Raw genomic sequence first — 17713 nt, forward strand, 5'->3', positions numbered from 1 at the left:
GACCCTTCCATCTCTGGCATCAGGCTTGCCGTTCACCCATCCCCGGGTGTGGCTATTTCAAGGCAGGAACCACTTGCCAACCACAAGCCTTGCTCACTTTCCTGGAATCTGGGGCAAGTGCCACACTGGGGAAAGGTGTCCAGAAGAGCCCAAGGTGGCATGTCAACTAGCCATGTGTGGCTCCTGAGCCTTGGAGTAAGGTCTGGGAAATCCAGGTTCTAATCCCCACTCCGCCATTGAAGTTTGTTGGGTGACCATGGGCCAGTCACAAAATCACAGCCTGGCCTCCCTCTCAGGGAGGACAAAATGAAGGAGAGGAGAAGGATGGAAGCCCCTTTGGGTGCCCACTGGGGAGAAGGGCAAGGCAGAAAGTAAAATAAATAAGAGGACGAGTCCCCTGATGGATTAAAAATCAGCTAAATGGCAGGAAGCAGAGAGAAGTATATGGGCAGTTCTCACGATGGAGAGGAGCTAGCACTGGGGTCCACAAGGATCTATACTGGGAGCCGCTCTATTTAATTTCTTCATAGATATATTGGAATCGGGAGTCAACAGTGTAGGAGCCAAGTTTGCTGATGATGCCCAATCAGCTGAGATCCTCCTGATAATTTTGTGTTCGGAACGACACTGTCCTCCCCAGAGCCCCTGCAAAGCAACAAACTTCCTCACAGATAGCAGCTTACACGATTAACTAGTCAGGAGGGGTTATGAGAATTTTAAATAGAGCATTAAAGGAGATTAAATCTTATTTATACCAGATTAATACAATTTGTGTATTCACAAATTCCAGATGAGCTCAGAAATGCATGTTATTGGATAAAAATTAAATCACAAAAAATGCCATCAGTATGCAATTCTGCTCCGTTGCCACACACAATAAATCCCCTTGATAGGGTGAGCATTATGGAGAGATCACCAAAGGGCTTCAGCAGGCAGCTTACAGGAACCGCTGCTTCAACCCTGCTGCTGTTAATGTTGAGCTGAGATTCTGGCTGTAGAATCTGCATTTGTTCTCTTTCGTTCTACGAGGAGGAGGAGGAGGAGGAGGTCAAATCTGCACGAAGATCCTAAGTGCATTTTCTTCCTAGGCTTGATCAGGCTGATACTGATTGCCAAGGAAAGAGCACCTGACTTGGTTAAAGATCTATTTTCATTTTAATTATCTTTGAAACCATCAAAATTTCCTTTTCCTGAAATTTAACAGTCTACAAGCCATACATTGGAATATTTATAAGTAACTTATAACTGCATAGATAAATATGGCTAAATCACATGTGCACTTTTTATCTTGCCTGACAACAAAATATTTAGGGGGTTTTAACATGTTTTGGAGACTGTCAGTCCAGGGAGTAATATATTGGGTACAAAGTGAGGTGTAATGTGGCCAACTAAAAAGGTTATGAACAACTGAGCCAGCATGGTCTTTATAATAAATACAGAAGCAATTCTCAGGAGGGATCCTAGTAAAAGAGCCCTTCATCTCAGCGGAAGGTAACACATTACAGAAGACGTGGTTGAAGCACTGTGGTTGAAGTCTGCTCAGACCTCCTCACACAGATGAGGAGGTGGATGCTGCCCTCCTTGAACAGCTTGACAGCTCTGGGACTATCCTCAATTAAAGAAAGCTTCCAGTATAGTCAGAAAGCTGGCTTTATTGATAAGATAGAAATAGTAGCAATACACATCTGTGTTCCTGCCTTGTCTGGATGACAAGTTCTTTCATCAAGTGGTGGAGGAAGCTATGAGGGGCTCAGACATACTTGACTCAGTATTGACCAACAGGCAAGAGATGCGTGATGGGGTGAAGATGGTGGAGGTCTCAGGGGGAGGTAACCATTCCTGCTAGAATCCCTGCTGTGGGGATCAAGGAAGTTCATAGCTACACATGTATGTTAGATTTCAGTAGGGGAGACTTTAATAAGCTCAGAGGCATGATGAGAATCATTCCAAGTTTCTCAGAAATAAATGTGTACTAAACGTTTTTAACTGCAGAACATTCCCAATATACAAGTTCTTTATCAAGGCCAACAACCACTTAGAAATAGAGGTAGAATTCATTTTCTCTCATAAACGAGTAAGGGATACTGAATCAAAAGCTGCTCGAAGGTTGTCAAAAGCAGCAAATATAGATTCTCCTTTAGTGTTAATAAGTGTTGATAGGGTCAAAGAATGTTGTGGCCATTTACAGCCCTTCCAAAAGCCAAACTGCTCTTGCCAAATCATGTTACCTTCTTCCATACTTTTAATTTATTTGTTTAAAAGGCAGCATATATGTTGTTCAATACAGGAGGTAGGCTAATTGGTCTGTAATTTGAGGGATCCATTCTTATTCCCTTCTTATAAATAGGGGTAATTAATGCCAATTTCCAGCTATCATGAATTACTCCCGTTTGATTGATTTTTGTGAATCCGGGGGCAAGAACTCTCCACTACAGGCTACACTTTAACACTTGCTTTCAGGCACAAGTTTGTGGCTCTGAGGAAAATAAAGTTGAAATACTGTTGTGTCCTAGGCTTAAATGGGAGAACTGTTACTTTTGGAGGGAAGCTGAACAAGCCAGAGCTTGTACTCCACACCAGGGTTCCAGAGAAGGCCTAAGCGTGCCCAATCAGGGGAAGGATTGAAACATAAGTAGCCAATCAACATCCAGGCTCATACTGTACCCTGATAGGCCCTTAGGGCCCTGTAAATAGCCAATCCATGTACATAGTTAAGGACCAATCAGAAGGGGGCAAGAATTGTATAAAGGAGCGGGAAGTTTGAATAGAGCTCAGTCTGTGTGTGTGTTCCTGAAGTAAAGCTTGCTGAAATCACTCTCCGACTCTGGTCTCTTACTGCGCCAACCCCAGTACTTTACAAATACTTTACATTACCTATATATTGATGTTGAGTTTTAAGCACACTTGGAAAATGCAAAACAACTTTCTTTCTGGGCTTTTATATAATTTGCTAGCTAAAATCTGCTTGCAAATGACTTTTCAGGACAATTACCACACACACATCCACACACACACCTGTTGTGGAGACAAAACAGTTTTCCATTTCTCAAGTGAAGGAAAACAAAATCTGGGCTATGCATAAAGGTTGCCACCAGCTCTGGACTGGGAAATACTTGGAGATTTGGGGGTGGAGCCTGATGAAAACAGGGTTTGGGGGGGGGAACAATGCCACAGAGCCCACCTTCCAAAGTGGCCGTTTTCTCCAGGTGAATTGATCTCTGTCACCCAAGAGATCAGTTATAATCATGGAAGATCTCCACCCCCCCACCTGCAACCCTAGGAGATTAGCTGGAAAGAAACACGCTGTCTTTGAGGTAAAAAAACAATGAGCTCTTTTAAAGCCAGCCCCACCTGTCCACATCTCTTCTCCACCCTCAAGAGAGGTCCCTGCAAAGTGCTGTGATTCTGCATTCGCAGCCATGGACTGGGATGACCCTCCATCAGCCACATTCAATTTCCTTGCCATGGAGCTGCCATGACAAACCACCTTCATCTGTAATACGCTCAGAGCAAGTATGTAAGACCATCAAGCCCACTTAAGCAGATGAGTTGTGACATACAAAATCCTGCTTGAGCTGAAAGAGCCTGAAAATTAACGAGGGAAGGGGAGGGGTGGGGGGGAAGTGGTCTTAAAAAAAATCCAAAGTTAAAATAAACACCACCCCCCACCCCCAGCCTTGCATGGAAATGGAGGGAAACAATCTGAAAGCAGGAGAGAAGAATTCCGAATGAAAGGGGGTAAAAGTGAAGTTGCCAGCTATGGCTTGAAAAGACAACGCCTGGAAAGGAAATGGTTGGTTGGTTGGTTGGTTGGTTGGTTTGTTTGTTTGTTTGTTTGTTTGTTGGGGGGGGGGGAGTTCAGCAGAGATGTGATGCCACGGAATCTGCTCACTGAAGTCATCATTTTCTCCAGGAGAACTGATCTCTGTGATCTAGAGATCCCTTGCAAATCCAGGAGAGCTCCAGACTCCACCCAGAATTTGGAAACCCAAGCTTAAAGGCCCCCAGGGCAGGAGGGGCTTTTACACAGTTCCCCCTCCTCTGAAAAGTTTTTTTCCACACAAGCATCTGAACAGTTCCTGTTGAAGGACACAGTCATGGCAAACACTTTAGCTTCTCTTGTGCTTATCTAGATGCAGGGCAATTTTTTTTTGGGGGGGGGGAATGGACCCAACAGAAGTGGGTCAAGAGAGGGCTTAGAAATTCAGTAGCATACACAACATAGTCTTGACCACACTGCTTTAAAATCTCTTTTTCCAATACAAGTGATTGATGCTTTTGTCCCATGTTCACATCACTTTTCCCTTCTCAGTAACTAGCTTTCCATCTATACAACAGCAGATAAAATTGATTGGGTTGCCTGGATCACTTGTTATTCTACTCCAAACAAAATAGTTATAAGCAATATATCACTTTTCCAACGCTTCGCCCAGTTCACAAACCCCAAACCAAGTTTCAAAAAAGGGGCCTTGCCTGTACAGGTCCAACTCAGAAAATACCTGGAGACGTTGGGGGTGGAGCCAGGAGACCTTCCCATTTCCTAAAATAAATAAATTACAGCAGTGCAGTTTCCCTGAATACAGTTGTCCCACAGCATCTGCACTTCCACTAAATGAAAGTGAACACACACACTCTCACTCACTCACAAAGCAACCAAAATAAACCCAGTTTGTAAGCACTCACTTTTGTGATCTCACTGGAGCAATTATTCATGTTGCTGAATATAACCATCTGCTGTATTTCAACCTACTGGCAGTGAGGAGAAGCCTGAAAGAGACTTGGGTTCCTGGCAAGCCTAGTTTCAAAGAGGCAACCAACTAGGTAATGCTTAGAGAATAAGGGGGAGAAAGTACCATTTGAGTAGTACTTTCAAAACTACATCAAATGTATTGCCATAGGATCTGGGGTTTCTTTGGGGGGGATGTAGTAAAAGGAATGGCAGGATTGCCCATTGACAACAATGGGAGAGGCTTGAAAGCCCACTGGAGATAATGGGAGCTAGAAATGCCAACTGCTTTGGATGGGCTCATTTGAAATACATGAAAACATAAGAAAAGTTGCAAAGAAAATGTGGAATGTCCTGAAAAACCAGATACTTCAGAGCCCCACTCTCTGATCGATGGTGGTGGTGGCGGCTGATCCTTGACTGCACCACTGACAGTGCTCCATCATCACAGCAGAGTTTGTCCTGATGAAAAGCGATAAAAGAGAAGCCAAAATGGTCAAAGCTGCTTTAGCCGACCATCAGCTCCTGCGGCAGAAAGCAGAAGGTAAGGCCTAGGACAACAGTGGGACATATCATTCTGCTCAGAAGGATAGTCACCTGTGAAGCCTGTGTCATCTATGTCCAATAGCTGTGGCGAAGACATGCTAAAGGACAGGTGCTCCTAAGGAATCCAGCAGCAGCTCTGGTAAAACCTCTGATCTGGTAAGACCTCACCTGGTGTATTGTATTCATTTTGGGGCACCACATTTTAAGAAGGATATAGACAAGCTGGAACGGGTCGAGAGAAGGGAGATGAAAACGGTGAGAGGTCTGGAGACCAAGTCCTAGAGGAAAAACTGAAGGAGCTGGGGATGTTTAGCCTGGAGAGGAGGCGGCTGAGAGGTGATATCACCATCTTCAAGTACTCGAGGGGCTGTCATATAGAGGATAGTGTGGAATTATTTTCTGTGGCCCCAATAGGTAGGACCAGAACCAATGGATTGAAATTAAATCAAAAGAGTTTCCGGCTCAACATTAGGAAGAACTTCCTGACCGTTAGAGCAGTTCCTCAGTGGAACAGGCTTCCTCGGGAGGAGGTGGAGGTTTTTAAACAGAGGCTAGATGGCCATCTGACAGCAATGAGGATCCTGTGAATTTAGGGGAAGGTATTTGTGAGTTTCTTGCATTGCGCAGGGGGTTGGACTAGATGACCCTGGAGGTCCCTTCCAACTCTATGATTCTATGTCAGATCTGGCCCTCATAACAAATGAGTTTCACACTCCTGCACTAGAGGCTTTAATCATACCTGACCATAAAAACTCTAACAGAGACCAACAAATTAACATTACTGCAGAAATATCAAAGCAATCCAAGATGTCTCAATTGTTCCAAAAACGCATTGAACCATCACACAGCCCTCCCCCCAAACCCACACAAGTTTTTTCAAGAGCAGAAATCCACCAAGGCTGGGGAAATCCCTAGTGATGCTGCCAGCTAAATATGATATAAACAATCTGCAACTTTTCTTCCAGCCCTGACAAACTATTCTGGTGGCGCTGCCAGTGTTTCTGAATTGTTTTCTTCCGCACTATGGTGCCGTCAGAGCCAGCCGTTTAGCAGGCTAAGCTGGGGTTGCTATGGAAAGTGTCTCATTAACATCAATTAATTTTCAGATCATGGTGTTTATAAGCACCAAAGATAGTGTTCACCCAGCCGTTTCAATATAATCGGAAAAACGTACCCAAGGTATTAGTAATGGCTATTGCATTCCCTTCTGATCCTGTTTCCAAAACGCAGAGCTTTCCACATATGCAGGATTTCCATCCATTTTTTTTCCATGATACGCAGTCACCTCCCAGTAGAACAATTAATGCAAAGGGTTGTGTGTGTTTTGCTTTGCTTTGCTTTACTCCTCTAGACATGACCTGTTTTTGCACAATCCCCTTGGGTGCAATCGCTCCTCTTTTTCCACACTCAAGAATAGATCCTGAGCCTATTCAGACCAGCAGACTCTGGCCACTAAAATGCAGACAACTGGAGAGGAACTTGCTCCTTGCTTCCAGTCCACTAATTCCAGAATCTAAGAAGAATGTCAAAGGGGAGTAAAGTTATGGCCACAACTTCCCTAACATTTATCCACATGGAAACTATTTCAATGCCATTTTCAAGCAGCACCTCAGTTTCCAGGCCTCAAGTATTCAACAGTTCCAAAGAGATTTTAAACTATTTGGAGTAACTGTTCACTTCAATATGGTCCTTGCAAAAATATCACAGCAAATTGCCTGTTCCTGAGACAATAAGAGTTCAGATTTAGGAGCCAGCAGATGCTGAGATACCTTAAACAATGGAATGGTAATGAACTAGCTGATGTCATGGCATGCATCGGGGTCCTCAACCTTTTTGAGTTTGGGGGTACCTCTTTGGAATTCTGACATTCAGGGTGAGTGCAACTACATGATGACTGGCATAAAATGGCTGCTTCAGGAGGTGGAGCCAGACACAAAATGGCTGCCACAGCTTACTTTCAGTCACATGGCGAAGATTGCTCTCCAGTGCTGCCAAAGCAACACCATCCAGTCTCCAGTCCACCTGGCCCTGCCCACTTTCTATAAACACTCAGTGGACACCAGGAATAAGGTGACCACCCTTCAGGTGGCAGTGGGGGATCCCCCGCTTCCATGGGCTCCTGCCTGCCCCACCCCAACAGCAATGTTGTACACAACACACTGGCATCACCTGGAACTCCACCCCTCCCAGACCAGCTGAAAATAGGTCCAGTTCAAACAAGTTAGTTTCAATCCAGTTTGGATCATACCCTTATAAAGTTGTTTAAGCTTGGGCCTAGTTCCGTCCAGAAGAAGCATCCACTCATTCTAGGAAGGATGAGGAGCTACATTTCCAGTTCACCAGTGGACACTTCCATACGTGCTCACTGAAGCACAGAGAACTTGTGTGAGGCACCCTGATCCAGGGTTCCCAATCTCCAGGTCATTCCTGGAGATCTCCTGGAATTACAACTAATCTGCAGATGACAGAAGTCAGTTCCCCTGGAGAAAATGCTGGCTTTGAAGGGTGGCTTCTATGGCACTGCATCCCACAGAAGTCCCTCCCAAGGCTCTACCCCCCCCCCCAAAATCTCCAGGAATTTCCCAACCCAGAGTTGGCAACCCAACCCCAGTCCCTCCATCAGAAGATTAAACTCAGGGAGGGGAGGTGTTGGATATTTTTAGAGAAAAATATTATTTAGCAGAGTTTGAAATTAGCAGCGGAGCAAAGAATAGGCAGAGATCATGTGCATGTTTAAAAGAATATGATAGCTTTACTTAAAACTACAAGGGAAGGTAAACTGGGAAGAAAAATAACAGAGACTAAATTCTACAACATCTTTACAGTTAGAGGATGGCTTCTCTTCTTCAAACTTAGACAAAGGAAGGAAGAGGAACCATAAAATGCAAAATACCAAATGCATTGATTTCCAATCACAATACTTTACACAACACACCCAGCTGATTTAACTAAGACCTCCTACAGATATTGTGAGCTTTCTCTTTAGCTAACAGCAGGGGTGGAATTCTAGCAGGAGCTCCTTTGCATATTAGGCCACACCCTCCTGATGTAGCCAATCTTCCAAGAGCTTACAAGGCTCTTTTTTGTAAGCTCTTGGAGGATTGGCTACTTCAGGGGTGTGTGGCCTGATATGCAAAAGAGCTCCTGCTAGAATTCCACCTTTGAGTTACAGTAAACACATGTGACTTCCTGTTGACTAACAAAACAAAGTTAACTCGATAATTACTGAAGTGTTGCAAACTTGCTAACTCCAACAGGAGACTAAGGGCAGGGGTCCCTCATGCAGAACTCAGCTTCAGAGCTAGCTCTGTTTGAAGAGCCTCAGAAGAACCTGAGTTACTCAAATTTGCGCCATCGCTTCTAGACACATTCCATATCACAGATACTATAACCTGGGAAGCCAGAACCCAGCAGGTGCCGGTCAATATTCCTGGTACCTAACTTTAATTATCGCATCTGTAGCAATTCCGGGTGTGTGGATAATAACCGCAAAGCAATCTCAGGAATACTTTTCCCAACAGCAGCGATTCATTGCTGGCCATCTTGTGATGGAAACTGACAAATGGGCTGTGATGTAAACTATCAGCAGTAAACTACCAAGAAATTTGGTTCGTTAAGTAAATATGAACTGAGTGGCTGAGCCATGCAAATTTACAGGTGAGTCACATCAGGAGAGAGACAAGCCCTGTGCTGGAGTCCCACGTGTGGTCAGAGCGCCTCAAGCCGTGAGGGCTGAGCAGCCGCTGCCTCCTTCTTTGACAGGGTGATGCACGGAACCCGTCCTGGCCAATTAACAGCTTTAGGAAAGAGAGGCAGCAATCGCTGCCATATGTTTGAAAGGGCAAGCAAGAGCTGCTTCCTGTCTTACTTTGATAGAAAGATGACTTTCAGAAAGTGCAAAATGCTGCAGTTCAATTTTACATTCTCTTTCCAGGAGGGAAAAAATACATTAGCAAGCAAATTGGGGTTGGGGCTGCAGCCCGCATTAAGTGTGCCGCAGTTTTTCAAACACTGGATCTGTAAAACGACCTACATTGCTTAGCTCCAGGCTAAACCAAAGACTGATGAATTTGCATGCTTCAAATGACCTTCACCAGCTTTTGTACACTAACCCTGAGTTCTCTTTTTCTTTTCTCCCCCTCCCCTAATTTTCAAGTGCCATTCTGCTTGGACACTTCTTGTGGCTGGTGAGGTGGAAATCTATGAAGACCAAGCAGAACTTATTTATTTATTTAATCGAATTTATACCCCGCCCTCCCCTAATGGGCTCAGGGCGGCTCGCAACAGTTAAAAACAAACATAAAATTTTAAAACAAGATATACAGTAAAATCATTTCCATGCATTTTATCAGAACCCCCCCTTGCTCCACACCAGAGTCAGGCTGGTCTCATCAGACAGACATAGCTCTCCAGGGCCTCAAGCGGAGAAAGGTCTTCCACTGCAGATGCTGCCAGGGATTGAACTTGGGACCTTCTGCATGCCCAGCAGATGTTCAGCCACTCAATCGCAGCCCCCCCCCCCCCCAGCTGTATTTGTAGGGTGGGGTCTCAGCAGTCAGCACCAGAGAAGCACAGACCTCAGCCATTCAGCAGGCAAGAAAAAGTGCTCAGGGTCTCCAGATCCAGTTGCTCAAAGTGTTGGGAGGCCTCTCAGGATCGCCAGCTTAGTCCACCATCCACTGAGTCAATACCAGCTGCTACTCTAAAGCTGCATTTTATTAGCCAGAAAGGCAGGCCCTTGCCAGTTTCTCTGGCAGCCACTCTTTGGTTCAGCAAACTTCAGTGCTGGCGAGTAATTTGAGAATGTGGATCTTCCCTACAACTGAAGGATCCATTATCCATACAAGAAAACAGAAAAGCACCACAAAGATGTTCGATGGTTTAACTATTTATAATGCAATGGTAAGTGGGGGGGGGGGGAGACCTCCTGTTTGATTCAGGTGCATGCACCCAAAAGCTTATACCAGGAATAACACTTTGTTGGTCATAAAGGTGCCACTGCACACAAACACTGTTTGCAAAGAGTTTCCCTCTCCCAAAACAAGGCAGTTTCTAATCTTTTTTCCTTCCCAAAAACACTAAAACATAAGCAGTGACATTTATACATGGATGGAAATAGAGCCAAGAATCAGACACAACTGAATGGTCAACAACAACTTGTAAAACTGGTACTGTTCAAGATTTCAGGGTCATCAGAGGGAGGGAGGATTAAAAATAGCATTGGTGGGGGTTTTGTGCAAGGAACAACCAAATAAAATTCTTCACAAATATGGGTAAAAGAGACATCGGGCAAATCTTTGATTTTTTTTTTTTTAGTCTTTCCTAACACATCATATTCATAACTCTAAAAATGGACAAAAGTTAGGTGAGTATTTCTGCTGCCACTAGAATGTAATTCAGTACTGGAGGAAAGTTGGAAACAAATGCACTTTCAAGCAACTGAAATTCCATTATGCAGGGGGGAAACTTCAAACACTGATCCACATAAACTACAGAAGTGTATATAATTTAACCTCTTCAACATCTCACAGTGTTATGCAGCAAATTGTTATGAATGAACAAATAGCAAGGAGCACTCCCAAGTGCTTGCAAACCAAGAGGGGACCAACCAACACTGTCCCCAGAGATTCCACTGACAGCCACCTACCACTCAAAAGAGGCACTCCGCTGAGAACCCTCGTCCACAATGCCATGGGAAGCGAGAGGAGGCAGTAGCCGGGGGCAGAAGTCCCCTTCATCTCTTCTTCAGGGCCTCCTGAATTATTGGACTGGCCCCTGTCAGAACCAGAGATTAGATGGAAGGTGGGTCTGACTCAGCAGGGCTTTCTGAGGACCTCAAGCTTGCTGAGAGACACAGCAATTATGCCACAGCACGGTTGACCTTCATGAGGAGAGGGGCCAACATGGCTGATCACCATCAAGAGAGATGCCGCCAACAAACTGCTGCACTTCTAGCACCATATCAGGATGTTCGTTTCTTTCATTTCAAAGATAATTTGGCTGGTAATATAAAATTATCTACTTTTTTATTCCGTGCAGAGCAAACTCCAAAAGAGCACCCTGATCCAGCAGGAGTTAGCTACACATTAAACCAGATTTCGTTGTGGATTAGGAACTTTGGCCTGGATAAGAGATGGGTGATCACATCTGCACTGGGGTGCAAAAAAACCCCAGGCAATCCCTGCCTACACGGCAGGGCCTGTGGAGATCATTCCCTGTCCTCTGGATATTAAATTATTAAAACATTAAAATATTCAATATTAAAGCAAAATTAAAAATTCCTAACAGAGTGGTTCTTTGGAGGTTTTAAAGCATCTAAATGGCCATCTGACTGCAATACTGATTCTGTGAATTAGGCAGATCCTGAGAAGGAGAGCAAGAAGGGTTGCATCAGTACTTAGTCCTCGTGGCCCTTTCTTACACGCCCAGGGAGATGCTGACAGACACTTTGGGGTCAGTCAGCAATTTTTCTCCAGGCCAATTTGGCCAGGGATCCTGGAGGTTTTTGCCATCTTCTGGGCCTGGAGCCTGCAGGGATGTGTGTGTGTGTGTGGGGGGGAGGTATTTGCAAATTTCCTGCATTGTGCACAGGGTTGGACTAGATGCCCCTGGAGGCCCCTTCCAATTCTATTATTCTAATATGTGGCTATCACTATACCACTATTAAACGGCCCAAACATGGTTACTCTCCAAAGGCCAAGCTAAATAATTCATCTTTGCACATCCTGAAGAAAGTAAACAAGCCTGGCCAGGCATGGATGTCATCCAAGAGTATATTCCACAGGGTAGGGGCCACAACTGAGAAGGCCTGTCCCCTAGTGACAGCTAACTGAGCCCATTCTGCGGCCAAGCACATGCAAGAGGCCCTTAGCCAATGACTGAAGGGAGCATGGGGTTGTAAAGGGAGAGATGGTCCCACAGGTTGGAGGGTCCCAGATCATGAAGGACTTTGAAGGTTGACACCAACACCTTATATTAGATATGGAAACTAACTGGTAGCCACTGCAGCTGCCACAGAATTGGAGTAATATGAGCTGACCATGATGTTCCAGCCAGCAATAGACAGCTGCATTCCGGACCACCTGCAGTTTCTGAAGCATTTTCAAGAGCATCCCAAAGCAGAGCGAACTGCAGTCGTCCAGTCTGGAGATGGCCACTGCATGGGTCAACGTAGCAAGGCCTGACCTGGACAAATAAGGAGCCAGTTTATTCACGCTATAGATCCCTGAACACTGCAAGCCAAGCAGGAGGAAGCACAAGCACAAAGGCAGAAGAGCCATGACAAGTAAGTAGGTGCTGCCAGAAAACCACCAAGGCCACATTCACAAATGGTCCAAATCTGCTCAAAAGTTAACAAAACACAGGCCACTGCTTTTACTGGCCACTGGTCACAGCAGCAACCCCAGAAAAGGGCAGGCTGCTGGGAAGCAGAGAGAGAGAGGACTTCTGTTCACAAACACCCTTCTCCTGGTGCAAGAAATGTTGCTTGATGATGTATTTGCTATCCTGTTTCTGAGCCTCTAGAGGAAATCAAAGCCCTTCCTGGCTGGAACTGCAGCCTGTCTCTCCAGAACCAGAGAGGAAACACCGACCCTGGAGGGGCTTTTCACCCTTTTCCAATGTTTGACCACTTGGCTATTGTTTTTCTTTACATGCTAGTGCTCAGTAAACCTACAGGTTTTGCCAAGTGCCATATTAGAATCTGCATTAACCAGGCGAGGAAAAAATCATCTTGAAATCATTTTTACTTGCTTTAATACATGAAAAAACAACCACAACAGCCAAAGTAACCCCCAAATTCACTTCAGTCAAAAGGCTCCCTAATTTTTCTCCCACTCCCTAGGATAGAATAATCCAAGAATCACTCACAGTTGAGGAAAAGGGGCATTCCAATATCAGCACCCACAGCATTGCCAGAAGCACCCAGCCACAGCCCCTCCAAACAGGACCATTCATTATTTGAGATGGTCTTGGATTCAACCAAGCAGACATACCCGCCCTCCTATATTAGGGGCATGCTTAATGCAGTGGGAGACTTCGGGGGAAGAAATGGGAGAACATGCTCTAACATGAGATCTCAGAAAATCGAAATCAAATAAACAATATAAAAAGCATTCTAGCTCTCGCCAAGCTCATCAACTCTAATTCCAAAATCTGATATCCCAACAAAACTTGTATTCCTAGCCATTGCTTTCAAGAGCTTACATAACAATCAAAGGCAAGCCATTGTTTTCGGTCTTCAACATCAGGCTATTTCCACGACCAACAGTGTGCTCACAAATCCACCACATACAGTCAAGCTTAAGCCCTTTTGGAGGTTCTTGGCATAACATCAAACAAAAGCCCAAGGGCAGAATTTTGTGACTAATTTCACAGATGCCTGCTGCACACCATTTAATTCCTTGTCACCAGGCAGCTCTGTAGCTAAATGTGCGAACAGCCTGTGTGGAGAGGAAGCGCATCTTGCAAGAGGCAGCTTAAGAGCCTCATCTGCAGTGCAGCGCATGTGAAGTGACAAGCGTAGATTAATAAACTGGCCTCTCCCTTACGACACGCCCCGGGGCAAAGATCAACCGTTCCTCCCCCAAAGCTGTTTCAGACCAAGTCCTTACCCTGACAGGTGTTGTTCTTCTCTTCATAGCCCGCCTCACACAAGCACTTCCCAATGGGCACCAGCCATTCCCCTTCAGCGCTGCAGTGCATTCTGGGAGGTTCATCAGTCACCGAGTGATTTATACAAGACCCCGAAACCTCCAGCAGCTGCGAAGAATCAGCCCCAGTGATGGTGTTTGGAAAGATGGCCAGATTCTGAACCACCACGGGGCACTTCTTGTAATACACCCGCACAGAGACCAGCGCAATGCAAGCCCCGACATCCTGGAAAGCAAGGTAGAACCCCTTCTTGGTCAGGGGCCCAACGTCCCGCACCTCCGTGTTGAGCTTCATGACTCGATCCCCAAGGTCCAGCTCCGTGAAACTCTCATCTGCCGCAATGGTATCAATCTTGATGTACTGGTTCTCCTTCACGTTTCTCCCCTCGTCATCATCCGACTCAAAGTAGTACATGTTAAAAGTCTCTTTGCAAGTCCCCAGGCCTCCAGGGAGGCTGTTGCAGTCCCGAAGAGTGAATTTCAGTTCAATGAAGATTCTGGAGGCCCCGTCGTTGGAGATCCAGCTGGTCAGCAACCAGTTGTTCTGGCTCTGCTCCATCACGCGGCACACCTGGTATGTGTGGATCGGGGCGTAATTCTCATCCACCTCACCGATTTCTTCCCACTGAACAATGGGAGACGGGAGGGAAAAGAGAAAAGAAAACATGGCTTTAAAAGGGTGGGGAAACAGATTACAAATCTCTACAGTCCAGCTCAGATACTGCATCCCTGTTTAACGTGCCCAGTGCAAAACCTTGAAAAACTCGGAGCCACCCCATTGTCTAGCACGGGGCACCAGGCGCCTGCTGGCATTTGAGAACCAGTGTGATGGGGACAGACTCTGATCTGGAGGTTCGATTCCCCCTCCTCCTCCCCATGCAACCTACCTTGGGCCAGTGCCTGTTCTCTCAAGCTCTTTCAGCCCACCTACTTCACAGGGTGTCTCCTCTGGGGACAGGAAGGGAAGGTGATTGTAAGGCTCCTTCAGGTAGAGAAAAAAAAGGTAAAGGTAGTCCCCTGTGCAAGCACCAGTCATTTTCAACTCTGGGGTGACGTTGCTTTCATAACGTTTTCACGGCAGACTTTTTATGGGGTGGTTTGCCATTGCCTTCCCCAGTCATCTACACCAGGGGTGACTAACGGTAGCTCTCCAGATTTTTTTTTGCCTACAACTCCCATCAGCCCCAGTCAGCATGGCCAATGGCTGGGACTGATGGGAGTTGTAGGCAAAAAACATCTGGAGAGCTACCGTTGGTCACCCCTGATCTACACTTTCCCCCCAGCAAGCTGGGTACTCATTTTACCGACCTCAGAAGGATGGAAGGCTGAGTCGACCTGGAGCCGGCTACCTGAACCAGCTTTCACTGGGATCAAACTCAGGTCGTGAGCAGAGGAAAGTGGGGTATAAAAACCTTCTTCCTTCCTTCCTGGCACCCCCTAAGAGTTTTTAGAAAGTGGGTATGGCCAGATAAGGCTTTTGTCTGGGAAGGCTCCTTATTGGCCCATTAGAGGTTTGATTAGCTGTGCAGATTTTTGAAAGCAGCTGCCCCGACAGCACAAGGGTCTCCACTGTGTGGCTGAAAGGAAGCTACAGCAGCTGTTTTGTGGCTGGCTCCATCTCCTGTGGCAGCCATTTTGGAGCAGTGCCCACTACATCACGTCAGAATGCCAAAGGTGCCCCCAAAGTCAAAAAGGCTGGGGATCCCTGTTCCAGCCACCTGCCTCCAAGGAGGGGCCAGTCTTGCTGTTTCCACTGACCCCTGCTGATCTCCTCTCCTCTCCTTCTGTCTGAGAACCACAACCAGTCTGAAGACCCTATGCATTTAGGGGGAGGGGTTTGTGAGTTTCCTGCATTGTGCAGGGGGTTGGACTAGATGACCCTGGAGGTTCCTTCCAACTCTATGATTCTATGACTCCCCCTTCATATGTCCCGTAGTTGCATCTCAGCAAGAACCCCATCTGGACAGCCCACTCAGGAGAATCCTGGAGTTCTGGGATTCCTCAAATGAAGGAAAAGAAGCCCCCTGGCCTCCAACCCAACCACAAATATGTCCTGCATAGCAGTCCCCAGGTCTGCATCAGTCCATCACCTGGCTTGCTTTCTGCAATCCGACCATTCTGTTTTCTTCACTTCCCAGCTACTGAATCCAAAAAGAAAGCAACTAAGATCATAGAGCAACTAAGAACACACTTCAGGTGCCTGCATTATGCAAGCAGTAAAGTTTTCCTGAACATCCAGGAATGCCAGGTGGATCACCAGGTGACCATCAGTCCTGACTTCTAGATGACATAAGGTCAACATCTGGAAATCCTCACAACTGTCTTCAATTTTATCTGCTTAATGTAGTCTAGCTGTGAGGGCTTTTCTCCCTCATGTGGATTGCAGCAGCTGCCCCCTATTCAGTGCCTCTGCCTCTGGCCACACTGGACCCCTCTGCTACCGCCGGCTCTGCTGGAGAGCTGAAGAGGAAGAGGCAGCTGCCACAGGAGGCTGGACTAAAAGCTGGGGAGGCAGCTGGGCCTTCACTGCTGCAGCCACTCGGGCTCCGTTCAGAGCCAGCCAAAACAGCGTCACCCTTCGAGGCACTGGATCAGTTGGCTTGCGAGAGCCTCGCAGGACCCCATCGGCTGAGACACATCAAGCGAGAATGACTGGGGCAAGGAGGGACACACAACCCGCAGAGCGACACGGGGTTCTGCCCCCCAACCATGGCCTGGCTGCAGTTTTGACAAGAGGCCTGTGACAGGGCCAGAACCGCCACCCTGCACTGAAGAGGAGATGGTGCTTCACCCACCTTGTGAGCTTTTCTCAGCCTCACCACCTGAGTGGAATTAAAAGTGTCCAGTAATTGTGGGCCCTGCCTGGATGGCCCAGGGCCAGCCTGTTCTCACCAGATCTTGGAAGCTCAGCAGAGTCAGCCCTGGTTAGTCCTTGGATGGGAGACCACCAGAGCAGCCCAGGGTTGCTACACAGGAGCTCCTTTGCATATTAGGCCACACTCCCCTGATGTAGCCAATCCTCCAAGAGCTTACAGGGCCTACTGTAAGCTCTTGGAGGATTGGCTACATCAGGGGGGTTGCTGCTACAAAAAGACCAAGACAGCTGCCCACCTGGATCCATCTTCATGGGAGGAGTCAGATTTGGGTCAGAGCAGAGGAGGACTCTGGCTGCTGCAGAGCAGGGTTGCCACCCACACCCCACCCTCGGTGGCGGAAGGATCCCCTGCTGCTAGCCCCACACCCCACCACTGGTCAGCAGGGGGGACTTACCAGGAGAGGGACAGGTGCCCAGTGATGTGGGAACCCCACTTCCAGCATGCACTCTATGGCAGGAGCCATTTTCACCACAGGGTTTTTGCCCAAATACCAGAGCATGGCCACTGTGTCACAGCATGGTGTCTTCACTTCTGGTGCACACCAAAGGGACATGGCCACATCGCTGGTGGCATTGCCTGGGCCTCCCTCCTGCTCATCCCTCACCAGTTATGGTCATTATAATCAGAACCTGGAGGCTGAGAAAGTAGGCTGTCCCCTAAATTTTGGGGCTGACACTGGGGTTGCCAACCTCCAGGTGGGACTTTGAGATCTCCTGAAATTACAACTGATCGCCAGGCTATGGAGAAAATGATTGCTTTGGAGGGATAACATAATGATGCCATACTCCACTTATCTCCCTCTGTCTCCAAACCCCTCCACAGACTCCGCCCCCAAAATCTCCAGGAATTTCCCTGCCCACAGTCAGAAGGCCCATATATACTTCATAGCATATAGTGTACCTCGTCTTCTTCAG

General features: G+C 46.8%; 1 protein-coding gene across 2 annotated transcripts in view; it reads right to left on the minus strand.

The window, feature by feature from the left end:
• The window catches only part of EPHA5 (EPH receptor A5), a 361969-nt gene that overhangs the window by 276612 nt on the left and 67644 nt on the right, over window positions 1–17713 (minus strand). For both annotated transcript variants that reach the window (XM_060247843.1, XM_060247844.1), the window contains exon 3: window positions 13885–14548. In XM_060247843.1, coding sequence (XP_060103826.1) covers window positions 13885–14548 — 664 coding nt within the window. The remainder of the gene's footprint in view (window positions 1–13884; window positions 14549–17713) is intronic.

The sequence above is a fragment of the Heteronotia binoei genome, chromosome 10, assembly GCF_032191835.1.
Source record: "Heteronotia binoei isolate CCM8104 ecotype False Entrance Well chromosome 10, APGP_CSIRO_Hbin_v1, whole genome shotgun sequence".
Taxonomy (NCBI): Eukaryota; Metazoa; Chordata; class Lepidosauria; order Squamata; family Gekkonidae; genus Heteronotia; species Heteronotia binoei.